Genomic DNA, 19,627 nt, shown 5'->3' with positions numbered 1-19,627 from the left:
CCTGTCATCCTGCAGAGCCCCACACTGGGCTTTTTGCTTTATATTTATATCCATCCTAGTTCTTGTTGATAAGCCCCATTCTTTTTTTTTTTTTTTTTGGCTTTTGCTGTTGTTGCTATTTCTTGGGCCGCTCCCGCGGCATATGGAGGTTCCCAGGCTAGGGGTTGAATCGGAGCTGTAGCCTCCGGCCTACGCCAGAGCCACAGCAACGCGGGATCCGAGCCGCGTCTGCAACCTACACCACAGCTCACGGCAACGCCGGATCGTTAACCCACTGAGCAAGGGCAGGGACCGAACCCGCAACCTCATGGTTCCTAGTCAGATTCGTTAACCACTGCGCCACGACGGGAACTCCTGATAAGCCCCATTCTTAACAAGAACAACAAGAGTAAAACCCCAGATGACCTCTCTGGTCTTAGGCTTTTCATCCCACTGCAGGGAAATAAAATTTTCTTGTAATTCCCAAGTCTTTGAGGTCCTTACAATTAAGGGTCACATTCGCACTTCCTTGGTGGCCTTTCTTCCCTTTGACCAGCAGTTTTTCCTCATTCATCCCTGAAGTCCTTCAGAATGCTCAAGTGAATGCCATGCAGTGTTAGCACTTTCATAGTAACTGGCATTTAAGTTTTGGTCTTAATGTTTGCTCATAAGACTTCAAATAGTAGTATGTAAAGTTAAATGCAGAAGAATCTCTCTGCCCTCCTTTCAGATTTTCTGCCATTCATCCTTATTCCCTAAGTAAATGTGCTTCCCATGGTTTTTTCATGCAGATGTATACACCCTTTTTTTTTTTTTTTTTTAAAGAAATAGAGATGAGGTCATAGGTCATAGTATGTCCCCTAACTTCCTTTCTTCCTCTTCTTTTTTTTTTTTTTTTTGGTCTTTTGACCTTTTAGGGCCGCACCCATGGCACATGGAGATTCCCGGGCTAGGGGTCAAATCGGAGCTAGAGCTGCCAGCCTACTCCACAACCACAGGAATGCGGGATCCGAGCCACGCCTCTGACCTACACCACAGCTCACGGCAATGCTGGATCCTTAACCCACTGAGCAAGGCCAGGGGTCAAACCTGTGTCCTCCTGGATCCTAGTCCAGGAACTAGTCTTGGTCCTAGTTCATTAACTGTTGAGCCACAACGGGAACTCCAGTAACTTTCTTTTTTTAATTAGTTGCCATAACTATCTTTCTGTGTTTAATTAGAATGTCTGCCTCATCCTTTGATGTTTGAGGAATATTCCATAGTTTGGGTGTATTACTTATCCATTTTTTCCTTCTTGATCTGTCAGCATTCCTGTGTGTTCCTGTGTGGGCATTTCCCTAAGTTAGATTTCTAGAAGTGCACTTGATGTTTTTGGTGGTTGTAGGGGGCGCTTCTCTCAGACGTCACCTTTTTATATCTCAAGTATCATCTTAGATTTGATTTAGGGCAAAATACATCCCCTTACTTATTAATCATTTCCCGTTTGGTTAGTATCCTTGCAAACCACTCTGTCTCTGCAGCAGAGGGAGGGCAGGGCCCAGCACCTGGGGTCTTGCAATCACTGCACCTCAAGGGCTTAAAGACCCCCAGGTGTTTTAAGGTCTTAGTACCTAAGGGAGAGCCGGCTCTTCGAGCTTTAGCCCTAGCTGCTTTCTCTGCGTTCTGGAGGGCTCTCTGGCTAAGGAATTGCGTTGCTACCTGACTGCTGGAGACAGGAGGAGGTCAGAGGTAAGGTCCTGCGAGAGGTCTTTTTTTCCTGCAGGCTGGTACATAGCTCCTCCTCTTTCCTCTTTTTCTTTTTTTCTTGGATTAGAAGGTGGGGGATGGAGGCCGTGAGCATGACCACATCCTGCAGAGGGAAACCCGGCCATTTTCGTAGTTGTTTGGAGAGGCTGAACCAGGCGAGTCTTTGCAGCCTTTCAATCCAGAGCTGAACTGAGCCCTGGTGGTGGTTTACCTCGTTTCCTGGGCCTCAGGTCTGTGTGTGCATCCCTCCTGTGCTTCTAGCCTGTGGGAACACGAGCTCTGATTTAGCTGGAAAATCTTTTGGGCAGTCAGCTATTTTAAAAATTGCAGTATTATTTTAAAAGGAAACAATTTCACCGTTGAAAATAGGAAACCGGTATTACTTGCTGGTTATTCCTTACTAGAAAGTTCCTTTTAAAAAAACCCACAGTGAAAACAAAAGAGCCTTCTTACATTCTAGCCAGGTACAGTGTTTTGCAGAGGGCTCTGAAGGATGTTTTTAACACGTGGTAGAGACGTGCTAAAGGCTTCCTGCCACCAAACCGAAGCTTTGTTTTTCGTTTAATGGGAAGGATTGAAAGAGAATTGAAACGCGGGCAGGGGACAGCTCTTATTCATGTATAAATATTAAATGTGGGGACATCCAGGGTTCCTACAACAATTTTTGTTTTGTTTTTTTTGTAAACTACCCCAGGCTTTGGGAAACAGAGACATAACCTGTGTCTTGAGGCAGAACTCAACTGATTTTCTGCAGTGGCTGTGGTCCAGCTCATTAGCTTTGCTGACCACGAGCTGTCGTACCTTGGGTCAGTCATTTTACCTCTTTAACGTCCAGCTTGGCCTGTAAGTGAGCATAACAGCAGTGCTCACCTCGAGGGGTTGTTGCTGATAAAATGAGAAAGGTGGTGTTCAGACCATTCGCTGGTGTCAGTAGTTCCAGCCCTTTTCCTGTCTGTGCTCAGCTCAGATGGGGGTGGAAGTGGAACTGGCTGAGGCAAAACGAGAGGATTCAGGGCATCCTGCAAGTTTTGTGATGTTACGGTTGTTTCATTTGAAGGCTTTGATTTTTGAGGTTATATTCCTATTATAATTAATATTTGGAGAAAGTGTTATTTTTATAAATAATGTGATGGCATTTGTTTAATGTTCTTGGCAAAAATAAAAAAAATGGATAACATGTCAGTCCCTACTTTTGGGGGTGGGGGAAGCCCTACTGATCTGGGGTCTCGAGGTCTGGGAACCCTTGGCCTGGGGGAAACCGTGGGCACAGGCAACTGTGTAACCCTTCTGAGTTTTCGTGGGTATCGTTCATTGTAATCTTTCCTGTTAGGAAATATTAACAAATTTAGGTAACACGTTGAAAAGTGCAGTTGTGTCTGTGAATACTAGTTGTGGTTCCATGGCACAGGTGTGGCTAATCTGGCAGAAATGGAGCTGGCAAAGTTCTGGCTCCTTCTGGCTCCCTGCCCCTCCTCCCAGCAACCCTCTAGCCTCTGGTACTTGAGGACCCACCTGCATTTTGTCTGCCTCCCCCCGCCCCAAAGAACTTATTAAGTGTCGAAGTTGATTGTGATGATCACTGTACAACTATGAATGTAAATACATTCATTGAATAATAAAACAAAGTAAAAATCAATTAGAATTAAAAAGTTGAAGTTGATATATTTAGAAAATATTTTCCATTACAATGTGAAATAGTTTCTATTCTCTTTGCTCCAAGGTGGACCAGGTAATCCAGATTTGGGGGTTTTCTGGTCCCCTTTGGAAGACTGTCACTTTGGGGAGTTGGCAGAGAGGAACAGTAAGTAGAAAGGGCCCAAATTGGATATTTACAAGGAACAGCCTCTTACCTTTGTCAGGACTGAGCGACTCACATCCAGGTCTGCCCAGGGCTATTGTCCTGCCATAATTATCAGTAACACCCCCTTTTTCACTCTCGAGAGTGTTCTGGTTTGAGTGATGAAATGTAGGTTTAGTGGGTTTAGTACGAAGAGGCAAGTCTGAAGGAAGAGTGTGGGGTAGCACAGTCACAGGGGCCCGTATGAACCCAAGCAGATGGTCCTGTAAGTCGCTGCTAGGGTGGCCTGAGAGGAGGGTGGTCTCCAGGCTTTTATGGAGCATAGGCAGCCCAGGCTTCAGACCAGGCTGTACACCTGACTCCAGGTAACACTTTGGGCTGATGAGATTTTAATTGTCACTCTCATTAAAATGCTGCGGTTAAATAGAGGCAGGTAACCTTGTTTTATGGTGGAAGGGGGGGATCTCGTGACGTTAAAGACAAAGTTTTCTGGAAGAACGGAGGGGTTGGAAAAATCAGCTGGGATATTTTCAGATCAGTTTCTTTGTTTTAAACATCTTTTCTGGGGAAATGGTGAAAGGGACAGGTCTTGATAGCAGCAGAGGACTAAAAGGGATGAGACAAAAGACAGCAGAAATGGTAGGTACGGGTGGGAACACTCAGACGCTCCTGAAAGCAGCTGTGAGCCATCTGCCGTCGACGCGCAGGTTTAAGGCAACTTGCCTGAAGTGCCAGAGGCCTGCTGGAAGCTGCCGTAGGGAGAGGGTCCAGAATGAGAAGTTTGTGTGTTTCCAGTCCCTGGAATGTGATGTTGGTGAACTTTTAAACTATGAGGTCTGTTCCAGGAGGAGGAGGAGGCACTGTTTTCTATATAGTCTTTAACACGCGGGGCATTTTTCCTTCTGGCAACAGCCCCCAGCAGTAACTTCCTCTGCCAGGGTTAATTTATCTGCTTACCCCGAGTGGGCCTGTCCTAGGTCTCTACGGAAAGTGGGGCATTTCTTCCTGGCGTTCCTTCCCTCTGTGTGTAAGGGGAGAGGGAGACTCCACGCCCCTGGGTCCTGGAGCCCCGCTGAGATCTGCTATTCTGTGTGCGGTAATTGCCTGTGTTATTACCCCTGGCAGGTGAGCCCTTTCACAGCCCAGAGGCCAGGAGGCTGCCTCTGTGACTTAAAAGCCAAGCTAGCTCGTTAAACTCCTCTCTTGCGAGAGCTGAGACTCTCCTGAGACCTCCCGCGGGCTCTGTGTAGCGCCCAGGCCCAGCCCCTGTCAGTCATCTCCACTCCGGCTGGGAGCCGGGCTGCTGGCCACACTGCCGGCCTGCCGCCGAATTCTTTGGTGCCTGTCCTGGCACGTGTCGTGAAAGCACCTCTTACTCTTGGGGCAGAAGAGCATGTGTTTCTTTGATTACCAACAGGAGACGCTGAGAGCCAGGGTAGGGAGAATAATACACCCGGGACTCAGAGTATCTGAGGAACAGGGGAGATAGGTTTCCGAAAGGCATTGATGGCCCGAAGCTAAACACGGTAAAGATGCCCCCTGATTCTGAGCTGGCCCTAAACTGTCTTGTGAAATTTCTACACTTTATATGTTAAAGATGTTCATTTATCTTGTTTTTCATTGGAAAGAGGGCCCCTCCCTCCCACCCCCACCCCCCACCCCCCACCTGCAAAAAAAAAGGTGAACGGGAATTCCAGAGCTGGGCTTTCGTGATAGTATAGGGTAAGTTGAATATTATTGGTACTTTTTTTTTTTTTTTTTTGTCTTTTTAGGGCCTCATCCGAGACATATGGAGGTTCCCAGGCTAGGGGTCAAATCGGAGCCATAGCCACCGGCCTACACCACAGCCACAGCAACTCGGGATCCGAGCCGCGTCTGCAATCTACACCGCAGCTCACGGCAACACCGGATCCTTAACCCACTGATGGAGGCCAGGGGTCAAACCTGCATCCTCATGGTTCGTTACTGAGCCACAACAGGAACTCCTATTATTGGTACTTTGAATAGAAATGGAGGCGCAGTCTCCTCTGGGCAGTACTTGCAAGCAGATTCCAGATAGTGGCCGAATAGCCATCTGTGTGCTGCGGTGGAGGATGGCGGTGTGCCGGCCACCAGCACATAGTGGGGAAGGCATGGCGCGTGTCATCTCCAGCTGTGTTAGGGGCTTCATCATGGTCTCTGTAGGATTTTAATGGTAAGAAGAATCCTGGAATGGTACATTAATTTAGCAATAGAAGGCTCTCAGAGACTTATGATAGATTTGTGGTTTGCACTTCTTTATTTTGACATCTAATATTGACCATCCACATTTCAAATAGGACAAGTTTCCAAAGTGGATTGGACACTAAAATGGGAAAATTAATATTTTTCATGGGTGGCATAGAAGTTGCCTGACTTTCCCAAGTTCTACAGTCCTACATATAAGCGGAAGTAAATATATTAGATATTCTTGAGAGATCCATTCTCCACTTTTTATTATGCTCACTTACCTAGCATTCTTATTCTGTAAGTTCAAAGAAAAAATTCATTGGGCTTTAGGGAAGCAAACCCAGGGACCAGTAGAGGCAGTAATCTTGGTTTCTCTAGGATGCTGCCAGATCTCTCTTATACTTTCACTAACTGTGTCTGGTGCTCCCTTTTTAAGCGTGCGATTGTGATTTGCTGTTTTGCATAGTGTATATTTTGCCCAGGGACCCGGTGATGGCAGCACTGAGAGGAGAAGTTAGAGGTGAGGCCGGGAAAGTGGTAGCTTGCGCTCCTCCCTTCTGCATCAGGGATCATGGCTACACTTCTCTTCTCTGAGCACTGGAGTGGAGGAAGAAAGAGAATTGGGGTGGAGAAGGCTGGATATGTGGACCCTGTTACCTGGAATGTGATCCTAAGCCTCTGTGTCCTACCTTACGTGTGTCGCCTCCATTTGTTCCTAAATGGAGGAAGAAAAGGCTTTGCCATCACAACACTTTTTTTTTTTTTTTTTAGTTCTTGAGCCTCCTTAACAGAAGACCTATCTTTGGGGGAGTTGCCTCCCATACTTGCTGGGCCAGCGCATATGTTCAAGAGAAATAAGGCCTTCCGCCTTCCTCACATGTATATGGTAGCAGAGTGGGCATGTGTGCAAAGTGTATCTGAGCAATTTGAAATGCGCAAAATAGGCTAAGACAGATACCCTAGAAGTGTATATTTTGAGGTGCTTAAGAGAACAGTTGGTGACTTTTTAAAGGTGTTTTTTGTTTTGTCTTTTTAGGGCCGCATCTGAGGCATAAAGAGGTTCCCAGGCTAGGGGTTGAATCAGAGCTGTAGCTGCTGGCTTACACCATAGTCACAGCAACCCCAGATCCTTAACCCCACTGAGCGAGGCCCAGGGATCGAACCTGTGTCCTCATGGATGCTAGTCAGATTCGTTTCCGCTGAGCCATCTTGGGAACTCCTAAAGTGTTTTAAGTGCTTTAAGGTGTCTCGTAGTCCCTAAACCAAATCTTTGGACTAAGGCTCTAGTCCATCTCTGTTTGGTAAATACTACTATAGGCTGCAATGTGAAGGTATTCAGAAGGTGTGCCCTTGGAATTTTTAACCCCATTCATGACAGACAAATGAATACATCTGTAATACTTTGTGCACAGTCAGTGCTTAGAACAGATCTTCACATCAAAGCCGTAGAGACTAGAATTTGATGGTTTTAGTGGCTGCATTTTACTCCACCTGGGATCTTGTTGCGGGGGGGTGGCTTCTGAGCCTGTTGGGGAGAGCCGTGAGCTGGCTTCAGTGTGGCTGCAGTTTGTCTGTCTTCTCCGCTGAGCACTTCCCTGTCAGTGTGTTCTTTGCCTCCACTTCTGTTTCTCTGTGAGCGTCTTCTCTAGGGATTAAATGAAAAAGTTGCTTCTCTTGCTGTCCGTTTAGACATGCAGATAGGTTTTTGTTTCCACGGTATTTGGATATTGGCTTTGGGATGTACATCTATCAAGAGATTCTTGTCTGTTAAACAGGAATGAACATGAGAATCATGGCGACTCTACTCATAGGAGAGATGCCAGCATCTGCTCAGCTGGAGTATCGCTGTGGGGATATAGGAAATGACTGAGCAAAGTGGGAGGACAATTGACTATTGAATTAGTTAATTGGGAGAGTTCTCCAGTGTGGTCTGGGATATACATATGAGCAGTTTCTGTTGAGAACAGACTTGACAGCTTACAGGAAACAGTCAATGGAGTGGTTGGAAATGAGGTAAGACTGTTTTTAGGGCCGAACCACCGGCTGCATATGAAGATTCCCAGGCTAGGGGTCAAATCGGAGCCATAGCCGAGGGTCTACACCAGAGCCACAGCAACAACGGATCCGAGCCACGCCTGCGACCCACACCACAGCTCACAGAAACACCAGATCCTTAACCCACTGAGCGAGGCCAGGGACCGAACCTGCTTCCTCATGGATGCCAGTCAGATTGTTTCCACTGAGCCACGATGGGAACTCTGGTAAGAATTTCTTGAAGGAGGTAACAGGGGAGATTTGACATCTCAGAATAGGACAGCTGAGGAAGAAAGCAAGTTGAAGAATATGTTCCCAGAGATAACAGACTTCTTTGGGGAGAGCGAAGTGATGCTGGAGACAGTTGGGTTGCCGTGAGAGAGGGCTGGACAAGGTATTGAACTTGGGGAGGGGAGCACCTGTAAGGGGGAGAGGAGGGGAGAACAGGCTTGCCTGTAGGTCTTGCTTGGGAGGGGTTCCATGGAAGGCCTTGGAGAACTTCTGGGCTACCTGTTGTCATTTGGCAGAGGACCAGGAAAAGCAGCTGTGAGTGGAGCGCATGCTCTGAAGAGCTCGGCTCTTGCGGGCTTCCACAAAAATCCACCAAGCTATGAGCTGCTTAAGGACACGGACTGTGTTTTAATTGTTTTTATCTCTTCTTTCCAGAGTCTAGCACTTGATGCTTGTGCTTGATACATACTAGGACCATTCATTTATTTAAAGAACAACGCTGAATGCTCACTTTGTCTCTGGTCTCGTTCTGGACTCTAGGGCGACCAGAGTGAACAAGATAGACATAGCCCTTGCCCGGAGGGAGCTGGCAGCGTGGAGTGGGAAACTGATACGAAACAATAATTATGCTGTTTAATGTTGTGATGGATTCTGTGGAAGAGAGATACAGGGGCTCCGAGCCTGTACAGCATGTATCTGACCTAGTCTGGGGATTGGAAGGCCTCTTTGAGTAAAAAGTTTAAGCTGGATTTGCTGGAGGACATGTCTGAGCCAGGCTGTGCCCCAGCTGGAATACAGAGGTGGGGCGTTAACCTCAGTGTGCACACCATCACCCCAGGATCCTGTTAAAAGGCAGCTTCTGAATCAGTAGGTCCAGGTAGGGTCTGAGTCTGCAATTTCAACAAGCTCTCAGGTGCTGCTGGTCTATAATTGTCTTCAGAAGCTTTCTGTGCAAACTCACTTCTCTCCTTTCTTTGGTGTTTTTTTTTTTTTTTTTTTTTTGGTTGTTGTTGTTTTTGTTTTGTTTGGCTGAGGCAAGCAGAAGTTCCCAGGCTGGGGACTGAACCTGCGCCACAGCAGTGACAACACTGGATCGTTAACTGACTTTGCCATCAGGGACCCCCCCCCCTGCTTTTTATAGTCTTTTTAGGGCCTTACCTTCGGCATATGGAGGTTCCCAGGCTAGGGGTCGAATTGGAGCTATAGCTGCTGGCCTACACCATAGCCACAGAAAGGAGGGATCTGAGCTGTGTGTGCGATCTACACCATGGCTCACAGCCATCCTGGATTCTTAACCCATGGAGTGAGGCTAGGGATCAAACCTGCATCCTCATGGGTACTAGACGGATTCCTTTTGCTGAGCTATGGCGGGAACTCCCTCCCCGCCTTTCTTTGTTTCAGTTGAAGATGATGGGGTTCAGTTGGGTCAGACCCCCCCCCCAATCAAAGACATGTATCAGGATGCTCTCTTTATCTCTTGAGGAGGAACTGGAACTCTGTTTTATTACTGAATCGCTGTCCTTCTCTTGTTTAATTGCTTTTTGTTTCTGCGTTCCCTCACTTCCTTAATTAGTAACTGCTTGTGTCTGCTGTTGGGAAATACAGAAGGCCTAGGAGACTAAGAAACGGGGGCACGGAGGGGCTTTTGTCCCTGGTTCAGTTTGACACTCATTCCCTAAATTGTGTGTGCAGAGGGGGAGGGAGGACAGAGTGGAGATGGTTCTAGGAGTTTTTTGTCCTTGTGGCTCTAAAGTAGCCTGTAGTATGTTTTGTACCTTTAAAAAGTATTTAAAAATGTTATTTAAAAATAATTTCAAACTTAAAAGTTGTAAAAATAGGATAAGTAACTCCTGTGACCCTTTCCTCCAGAGCCCCCGGTTGGCATATCATCGTCTTTGCATTTATCATGTACAGTCCGTATTTATGGGAGCTCTGTTCTGTCAAGTCACAAGCACTGTATTAGTGACTTTCGGACCATTGCCGCTGTGAGAATTACAGAGTTCCTGTGAGCTCTGGCCCTCAGACCCGGGGCCCGAGTCGGCCAGGACAGCTGGTCGACCCCGAGGGCCCTCACATTGTCACCAAGTGATAGATACATGACCTTGTTCCATGTGTCTCTGTTTAAAGACATTTAATATGTAGTGTTGATTCATTAACATTGACCACATGAGCAATAGCACTGTAACTTGTGCCTGAACTAAAATGGTCTAATATTTGGTCTGTAAAGCACATCACAGTGGCTTTCTTTGTGCTTAGGGGCACTCCGGGACTGTGCCTGGGGGCCGTTTTAAACAGCAAAAAGCTGGGATCACTGCAGTAATTTTCCTTTAGCTTTAATAATAGTGTTTGACCCTAAACACTTGGTAGAGCAGTCAAAGTCCTATAGTGATTATCTTTTTTATGTTCTGGAGTCAATTCATTTTGGGTTTTTCCTGTGGTAATTTTCACACGTGACGATTGCTCACCCTGGAAAACCTCTTTTGACAACTGGAATGCATTTTTCTGTAATGACACTTGGCGTTTGCCTGCCCCGCAGTTGCTGCTGAGTTCGTATTTCTGAGTAACTCTGGTTCCTTGCCCACAGTGGAGCTCAGCGTGGACTATGAGACTGGCTCTGTGGAGGGCCGTCTTCTGGCTTCCAGAAGATTGAGTTCCTTCATGCTGGGCTCTATCTGTGCCAGTTACAGCCTTGCTTCCTAGCTCTTGTGTCAGATGTTTAGTACTTGGGGTTTATGAGAAAGTGTCTGGGGAGACCTGTGTTCTAGTCTTGATGCCATCATCTCACTGGGCCGCAGTTTCCTCATCTGTAACACGAGGATAGCAGTGCCTGCTCTGCTTGCCCAGAGGTTGCTGTGAGGATGGCGAGGAGTAGATAGGACGGAGGAGAGGGAGACCAGTGTGCCCTTCGCATTCCCTGAGTACCTACTAGGTGTCAGATACCATGGGGCATCTCCCTTAATGATCTTACTGTCTGGAGAAGATGGCAGTAGTGTTGTCCTCACTCACAAGTGAGGAAACATCATGAAGTTTGGAAAGCTTTTTGACTTGAGATTATGGTCCAACGAAGACGCATTGCAGATTCCTGGTCATCTGAGGCTGTGATGGTCGAGACACTGTCAAGGTTGAAGATTAGTGCAGGGAGTTCCCTGGTGGTCTAGTGGCTAGGAATTGGTGCTTTCACCACTGTGGCCCGGGTTTGAACCCTGGTCTGGAAACTGGGATCCTACATCAAGCTGCTGCATGCCATGGCCAAAAAAATTAAAAAAAAAAAAATTTGCAATATAGACCTAAGATATAATACTTAATTACCATTATCTCTGAGGCCAGAGATTCGAAAATCGAAGTCCACTTTCCTAGACAGTAGGTATCTCAGGTGATAAAGCAGGGGAACCAGATTATGGATTATTTATCTAATTCTTTCTGGTCGAATTCAGAAGAAATGGTTCTTTTTCTATGGTACATAGACTGCCAATCTTTACCTCAGATCACACTTTGAGCCTTTTTTTTTTTTTTTTTTTTTTTTTTTGCCCACACTCATGGCATATGGAAATTCTTGGGCTAGGTCTTGAATCTGAGTTGCAGCTGTGTCCTATACCACAGCTGTGGCAATGCCTTTAGCTCACTATGCCAGGCCAGGGATCAAACCCACACCTCCACAGTCACCTGAGCCCCAGTGCACTGCACCATGGTGGGAACTACTGAGACTTTTTTTTTTTAATTAAAAATTTCTTATTTAAATTATAGTTGGTTTACAGTGTTGTGCCAATTTCTGCTGTATAGCAAAGTGACCCAGTCTGTATACATATATATGTGTGTGTGTGTGTGTGTGTGTGTGTGTGTATATATATATATATATATACACACACACATTCTTTTTCTTAGATTATCTTCCATCATGTTCTATCCCAAGAGCCCACGCCATTTCTTCCTTCCTTCCTTTCCTGCACCCATGGCATATGGAGAGTCCCAAGCTAGGGGTCAAATAGGAGCTGTAGCTGCCAGCCTATACCACAGCCACAGCAATGCAGGATCTGAGCTGCATCTGCGACCTACACCACAGCTCATAGCAACGCCAGATCCTTAACCCACTGAGCAAGACCAGGGTTCGAACCTGTGTCCTCATGGATACTAGTCAGATTCGTTTCTGCTGAGCCACGACAGGAACCCGAGCCATTTCTTATAACAACAGTATTAGCTACTATTCATTGGGTCTTTTAGCCAACCAATCTCTGTGCTAAGGGCTTTGTTCCTTTGTTGAGGCTTCATAAAACCTCTCATGGATATTCTGATATACTTAATTTATAAATGAGGAAATTGAGACTAATACAGCCAGTGAACTTTCAAAAATCACCTCTGACATGGATCAGATTCTGAAACCGAATTCTTATTGCCATTTACCACTGCCCTTTCTCTGATTGTAAAAATGAGCAGTTTGTGTAACTTGAAGTGGTCATCCAGAATTTATTTTTTGCTGTGCACGTACTGTTTAGACTACCATAAAACTAGTTCTCATCACACTCCCTTGTCGTAATGTTTTATATCAGAGGCTGGCAAACTGACTCTGTAAAGGGGCAGGTAGTAAATGCTCTGGCCTTGGTGGGCCATTCGGATTCTGTCGCAGCGACTCAACCCCTGTTGGTCTAGTGGGAAAGCAAGCATATAGACAAAATTATATAAGCGAATGAGCTTGGCTCTGTTCCAATAAAATTTTATTTATGGATGCAGAAACTTGAATTTCATGCTCTTTTCATGTGTTACATAATGCCCTTTTTTAAAAAAAAACAAAAAACAAAAACATTTTTAGCTCATAGGTTGTGTAGAAACAGGTGGGAAGGAGGATTTGGCCAGTGGGCTGTAGTTTGCCAGTGCTGCTTTTTTATCATTCTGAAGTTTTCTTCCTTTGTGTCTCCTTTCTGGGTCATCTTTTGTAAAACTGGACTGTTAAGTCTGCTTTCCTTGCATCTGATAGTGTTTAGTAACCATGGGTTTGGTTTGGGGCTGCCAGCTCACGGCAGCTCTACCTAGTGATCTGGTCTCTGACACCTGCTTTGCTGGCACACGGGGATGGAGATTTTTAACTGTGGGAAAGATTTAATCAGTAGGTAACCTCACCTATGGCTTTAACAGATAGCAGCTTCCCCAAGAGCCTGTTTCTCCGTGCAGCCAAGTGGAACATCGGGATCGGGGGCTTCAGGTCTAGTCCTTGCCCAGGGCTCAATTTTATTTTAAGCAAAAGTCACTTTACCCGTCTCGCTTGCAGAGTTTTTCATCTGTAAAATAAAAGGGCTTCGCTTAGATGCTCTGATGAGTGGCCCTCTCTCTGCAGATGGTCGTTAGCGTCCTCATGAGATTTGAACTCGCCTCTTCGCAAACCGAGGCTCGGTTTATCGTACGGCTGCCCCTGGAGCAGCAGCTCACACCCATCCCTCCTGCAGGAGCACCCAGTGCAAGTGAGATGGGCAGCCCCGAGGCCATGGGCTGCCAGGTCCTTGGGTTTGAATTCTGGGCGCTCATTTACGTTTGCCCCTAAGAGAAGGAAAGAGCCGGCCACGGTGGCGCGTATCCTGGGAAGGACCTCGCAGACAATGCAGCTTGTGCTCCTCTGGGACTGCTTGCTCTTTGTCTAAATGACTTGTGAATGTTCAAGTGATGATTCTTCCTGTGGAGGCAACCTCTCTGGCTGCCAGGAAGCTTTTTTCCGGATTTACCCTCTGAGATTTTCTCCAAGTTAGTTTTTTTCTTTTAGTTCTCCTCTTGCTTTAATTCCGTTTCTTTAGAAGTGTTTTGCTTCATTAAAGTGCACCATAGTTCTTCCCCACTGCTGGGTGGTATTTTTAGGTGGAGAAAACACCTGGTCCAGAGAAGTGTCGCTGGCCTGCTTCTTTGTCCTCTAAATGTGCAGCCTTTGGGCTGTGGCCCTTGTAAGCTTCTGGGTGGCAGTTACGGATTGTTCAGCCCAGTGACTTGGTTCCTTTTCTCTGCCACAGAGGGAAAAGAATTCATTCTGTTTGCTGTGTTGTTTCTCAGAAGATGTTTGTATTGGGAGATCCCATCGTGGCTCAGTGGTTCACACATCTGACTAGCATTCATGAGGATGCAGGTTCGATCCCTGGCTTTCCTCAGTGGGTTAAGGATCCAGTGTTGCCATGAGCTGTGGTGTAGGTCAAAGATAACACTCGGACCCCGAGTTGCTGTGGCTGTGGTGTACGCCAACAGCTGTAGCTCTGATTCAACTCCTAGCCTGGGAATTGGAGCTGTAGCTGCCAGCCTCCACCACAGCCACAGCAACTCAGGATCTGAGCCATGTCTGCGACCTATGCTACAGCTCGCAACAACGCCAAATCCTTAAACCACTGAGCAAGGCCAGGGATTGAACTCACATTGTCATGGATACTAGTTGGGTTCATTAACTAGCTGTGTCAACAATGGAAACTCCCAAAGATATTCTTGTTTTAACAGGCAGATAAACCTGTTAAGCCAGTCCTCCTTGTAGAGCTAATAAGATAGTATTCTTAGGCCAAGATGATTTTTGCTTTTGGAGCTGTGAAAAAATATACCGGATTTATTGAAGTACTTACAGATTTCCGTACCATCACTTTTTTTGCCCTGAACACATAGTGTGGCTAGATGTTTGTATAGCTCTCTTCTGGTGTTCATGGGGTTGGGGTTTAAGAGTTAAACTAAGCCATTTATCAGTATCTAGTGATGATTTAAGGTGGTGTTTCTGTTGCTGGGCAGAGTTTTAGGAGCTGCCCCTAACAGGTTTCACTGTAGGTAAATCTCCCAGTAAACTTATTAGTGAGTTTGAGCTGTTAGAGTCCCGTTTTCCTTCTCAGCTGGCTTGTTTCAGCCTTTATCACCATTCGGCTTGTGCCCTGAAGCCAGGTCCTCTGAATCGCACCTCGTCTCTCTGCAACCTTTATTGGCAGAGCTGAGAAATGTCAAATCCATAACCTCAGTCAAACTGACTCATTGTGACAGCTGTTTTCACAAACATTCTGCTGTATCAGGTAGGGCTAAGATCGTTTTTCTAGAACATGTCATTTTATTAATATAATTGGATAAAGCAGTTACCATATGACTTGCTTTCTATGCCCTATAAATTAGCAATTAAGGATAATTACCACATCCACGAAAGTTTGCAACATGAATCAGTACAGCTTTGGCAGAACAATTACCCCTGACAGTTTCCTCTCAATCTTAACATTATTCTTCTAAAATTAAAATTCTGGAGAATAAACAATATTCTACTTGTTTATTGTTTGTCTGGCTCCCCCCACTAGAATGTCAGCTCTCCAGACATTTTTTGTCTGTGTTATTTCACTGAAGTAATTGACTTGCCTAGAACAATGCCTGGCATGCAGATGGCATTCACTAAATTTGTGTTGAATTAATAAATGAATCCATCAATGGATAAAATTGTAAGTAATCAACTTAGATGTCAGGTCTTATCATTTACAGAGGAAAAATGTCTTGTTTTGGTGCCATTCGAGATACAAGTTAAGTTTGATACATAGGCCCTTGGTCTTTTTTGTATTTTTGTATTTTTCTGGAAGACGGTTTAACTTTTCCCCCCAGAAGTTATTTCCCTTGGCTTTATTTGGCTGGGGACCTTAGACAAGAGCAGGCCATTAAGTGTTTTTATTGAGGAAAATCTTTCTTTCTTTTTCTTTTTTAAAAATGACAGTTGACGTACAATGTTGTGCCAATTTCTGCCCTAGAGGAAGAGCTGGAATGAAGACCCTTGGCAAGTAAGGCAGGTGGGGGGAGTTTAATGGTACTTGGAAGATGAGAGGGAGAGAGCTCAAAGGAGGTGGAGTGTGTTCCAAACTCTAAAGAACAGGAAGGAAATGAATTCTTCTCGTATGGACAGATCTCTTCCTTCCCTAATGGCCTACAGACGGTCTTTTCCTGTCTCATCCCCAAGACTGTGGCCGAATGAGTGACGGGAAGAGTTTCGGAGGAAAGATGTAGCCATGTCAGCCCTCGCCTCCTGGGGGAGCAGGAATAGCAGTGGCTGCCCCCGTGAATATCTGTCCTTATTGCTTATCTGTCCTCTTGGCCTAAGACAGGAGAAGGCCGTGAAGTGTTTGACCCTGGTTGGCTGGGTGACTGCTGCTTGCCTTTGATTCCTCAGTAGTATAGAAGGTCTTGAGCCGCCTGTAGAGTCACTTCTAATGTTAATTCCAGTATTGACTGGTCCCAGGGGCATGTTTGGTGCAGTGATGCAGAGAAGCTCTGACAGCAGTCCTCAGACTCAGACCAGCATTCAGGGAGGGGGCGGTGTACAAAGGAGGTTTTTCAAAATTCCTACATCCAAGTTGTTTATCAAAGCCCTTAACGGGACCGGGATATAGTTATAGACCATTGTCTCCCAGGGACCTGCTTTACTAGGTCGAGGCCTGTATTCAGGGTAACACTTTGCTGATATTTAGGGGGAAAGAGGGTACCGATTAGTCACTGGGTTCTTGAGGGTTTTTATTGTTTTTTTTTTTTTTTTTGCCTTTTCTAGGGATGCTTCCCACAGCATATGGAGGTTCCCAGGCTAGGGGTCCAATCGGAGCTATAGCCACTGGCCTACACCACAGCCACAGCAACTCGGGATCCGAGCCGCATCTGTGACCCACACCACAGCTCACGGCAACACTGGATCCTTAACCCACTGAGCGAGGCCAGGGATCGAACCCGCAACCTCATGGTTCCTAGTCAGATTTGTTTCCACTGGGCTGTGATGGGAGCTCCGGTTCTTGAGCTTTTCAGTGGACTTTGTCCAACTTGAAAAATAAGGATCGTTTCCTAGTCTGGGCCTCTGCTCACTGGTCAGCCAAGGTGAGTTTCCAGCTGGCTTCCCAAGAGGGACTAGGTCTCCTGGGAGTACTTTAGTACTTCTTGTGAAAACTTGACAAAAATCGAGGAATAGGCCTTTGAGACAGATGCTGTGGTTTGTTTGCTCTGGGTTTGTCAGTCCTGATGGAGTTTGTACATGAGTGGTTTCAAGGCAGGTATTCTATGGTGTGCTTTTCTTTTGCTGCTTGTGAAGAATTAACTGTAAATGAATCATTTCCAAGTTCTTTCCCTTTTCTTCCTTCTTCTCATTTCAGAAATACCAGCCATCCTTTGCTCTAGCTAGTACATCTGTTCTCTCCTGACTTTCCTTTGTCTGAGGGCTTGTCTTAGCCCTCAGAGCCCTGGGGTGACACCCAGGCAATGGGTTCTCAAGGCTGTTAGCCAGACTGGTTGGAAGCTGTAGAGTTTAATTGCTGGGAACACTTGATGACAAAGGATAAAAATGAAAAGCATGGCTTGCAGCTAGATAAGGAAGACAGTCTTTTATTATGTGTGTCATGGTATTATTATGGAGGAACCATTTAGATCAAGGTCTGTGTGCTTAAGGTACTGGAGATAATGAGATGTTAATCAACACTTTTTTAAAACTTGGAATGTATATATTTGTTGGACAGAGTTCCTGTCAAAAAGTAGAATAGGTTCACACAGTGAAGTACTATGCAGCCGTGAAAATGAACAGTGTTTTGATATGAATGAGTTCCACCAAAAGGGCAAAAGAAGCAAGTCACTGATGGATATGTGCTGTAGACTCAGTTTAGAGACTTCAGAAACAGGAGAAATGAGATCACCACATTGCATAGAGATGTGTACATGAATAGTAAAAGTGTACAGAAAAGCAAGGGAGGGATTATCCCAATGGTCAGGATAAAGAGGGACCCAGGGAACCAAGGTGCGCCCAGTGTTTCAGTTCCTAACTTGGGTGGTGGAGGAACGTAACAAATTCGTAATTGAAAGAACACGGGCAGTGGTTGGCTTGTTGGGGTGAAATGACAAAGGTTTTTTCCATTTCTCACCCACTTCTTCACCTGAGTCTATTTATTTTATGACTCTTCTATCATTTTGTTTAATTCTTTTTTTTTTTTTTCTTTTTTCTTTTTTTTTTTTATTTTCCCACTGTACAGCAAGGGGGTCAGGTTATCCTTACATGTATACATTGCAATTACAGTTTTTCCCCCACCCTTTCTTCTGTTGCAACATGAGTTGTTTAATTCTTATTTGTATTTGGGTCAGTCATTTCAGAATCTGGCCCCAGGTTCTATGTAGGCGTTTTGTCTTATAAAATAAAAAACAGTCTTGTTCATGTAGTCATTCACCAGGTAATTTGAGGGCCTCCAAGATGCCGAGTACTGTTCTGGAGGTTGGGGACATAATAGTGGACCATCTGTATTACCTGTAGAGCGCTGATTTTCTCTGTTTCGCCCCCGCCTAGGTCCTCTCAGGGTGTGCCATCATTGTCCGCGGGCAGCCTCGTGGTGGGCCTCCTCCCGAGAGGCAGATCAACCTTAGCAACATTCGTGCTGGAAACCTCGCCCGCAGAGCAGCTGCCACACAACCTGATGCAAAAGACACCCCGGATGAGGTAGGTGCTTCCCAGGGCCTCCTGGAGACCTTGGACCCAGGTTACAGCCCCATCTCCTCCTTGACTGCACGTCTCATGGACTCTCCCTTTTCGGTATATTTAGAGTGTTTTTATGTCACAGGACTGGTGACAAACTCACAGCTCACTGTGGCTCGCCTTGGTTTATACCTTCACTACCTTTTTTTTTTTTGGCCATACCCGCAGTATGTGAAAGTTCCTGGGTCAGAGATCGAACCTGTGCCACAGCAGCAACCCAAGCTACTGTGCTGACAATGCCTGATCCTTAACCTGCTGCGCCACAGGGGAACTCCTCTGTTCACTACTTTTAATCCCAGTCATCCCAGTCTTTTGCATGTACACTTTCCCCTAGGTTTAGGCCTCTTCAGGTTTGTCAGTGTTTTCATTCCTTTTCCTCTTGAGAGAGGTTAGACTGTTGCCTAGGAAGTCTCCGCTGTTTGAGGTTGGCATTGGTTATGGCAGAGCCCTTTTATTTATGTTTGAATTCTTCGTTCACCTTCAAAATTCGGAAGGAGGCACAATGAAAAATCTAGTTCTTCTCCCCGGAAGCTACTGGTATTGCTTGTGTCTTGAGTCTCCAGAGACATTTATTGCCTACACAAGCAGACACTCATTTTCATAAATGGTAGCATGCTACAAATGCTTGATAATGGATTCTTAATCTGGGATCCACACACCCCTAAAAGCATCTGTGAACCCCATGAAATTATAAAATTTGTGTGAACACTGGATCTGAAAGAGAGAGAGCTCCTAAATCAGTTTCTCGGGGCAACTTGTGGCTCAGTAGTAGTCAAGAGCCCTGTGTTCTGGCAATCTGAGAAACTTCTGAGCTTTTGTCCTCCCATCCTTTCCAGCCCCGGTGCCTCCCCATCCTCTCCTCCCCCCATCGCCCCCCATCTGATGCCTGGTCACCCTGCGTTCTTTGCGGTCTGCCTTGGACTCCTTAAGTTCTTGCCCTTCCAGGCAGCCGCCATGTGTCTTCTTGTCTCCTATGCTTCGAAACACCAGTTCTTGTCTCTTCTTCAGTAGTGCCTTGGCTATCAAAAATGAAATTTCTGGAGTCTGGTTCTTTGTCCTTTGCCTCAGCTTGATGATGATAGGCGAGTGAGGACCTCAGCTCATCTCTGCTGTTTTCCTCCTGTGGCAGTAAGGAAAAAAGCAGCAGCTTTCATTTAAGGAAAAATAGG

General features: G+C 45.9%; 1 protein-coding gene across 2 annotated transcripts in view; it reads left to right on the top strand.

Annotated features, from left to right (window-relative positions):
- The window catches only part of SND1 (staphylococcal nuclease and tudor domain containing 1), a 392,149-nt gene that overhangs the window by 9,249 nt on the left and 363,273 nt on the right, over nt 1–19,627 (top strand). For both annotated transcript variants that reach the window (XR_002340257.1, XM_021078633.1), the window contains exon 2: nt 18,273–18,422. Coding sequence is in view for 1 of the 2 variants with exons in the window: in XM_021078633.1 (XP_020934292.1) it covers nt 18,273–18,422 (150 nt within the window). In the remaining variant the exon portion in view is untranslated. The remainder of the gene's footprint in view (nt 1–18,272; nt 18,423–19,627) is intronic.

The sequence above is a fragment of the Sus scrofa genome, chromosome 18 (assembly GCF_000003025.6).
Source record: "Sus scrofa isolate TJ Tabasco breed Duroc chromosome 18, Sscrofa11.1, whole genome shotgun sequence".
In the NCBI taxonomy this organism is placed as follows: domain Eukaryota; kingdom Metazoa; phylum Chordata; class Mammalia; order Artiodactyla; family Suidae; genus Sus; species Sus scrofa.
Note: the sequence above shows the minus strand (reverse complement) of the source record. Positions and strands in the feature narration are given on the sequence as shown.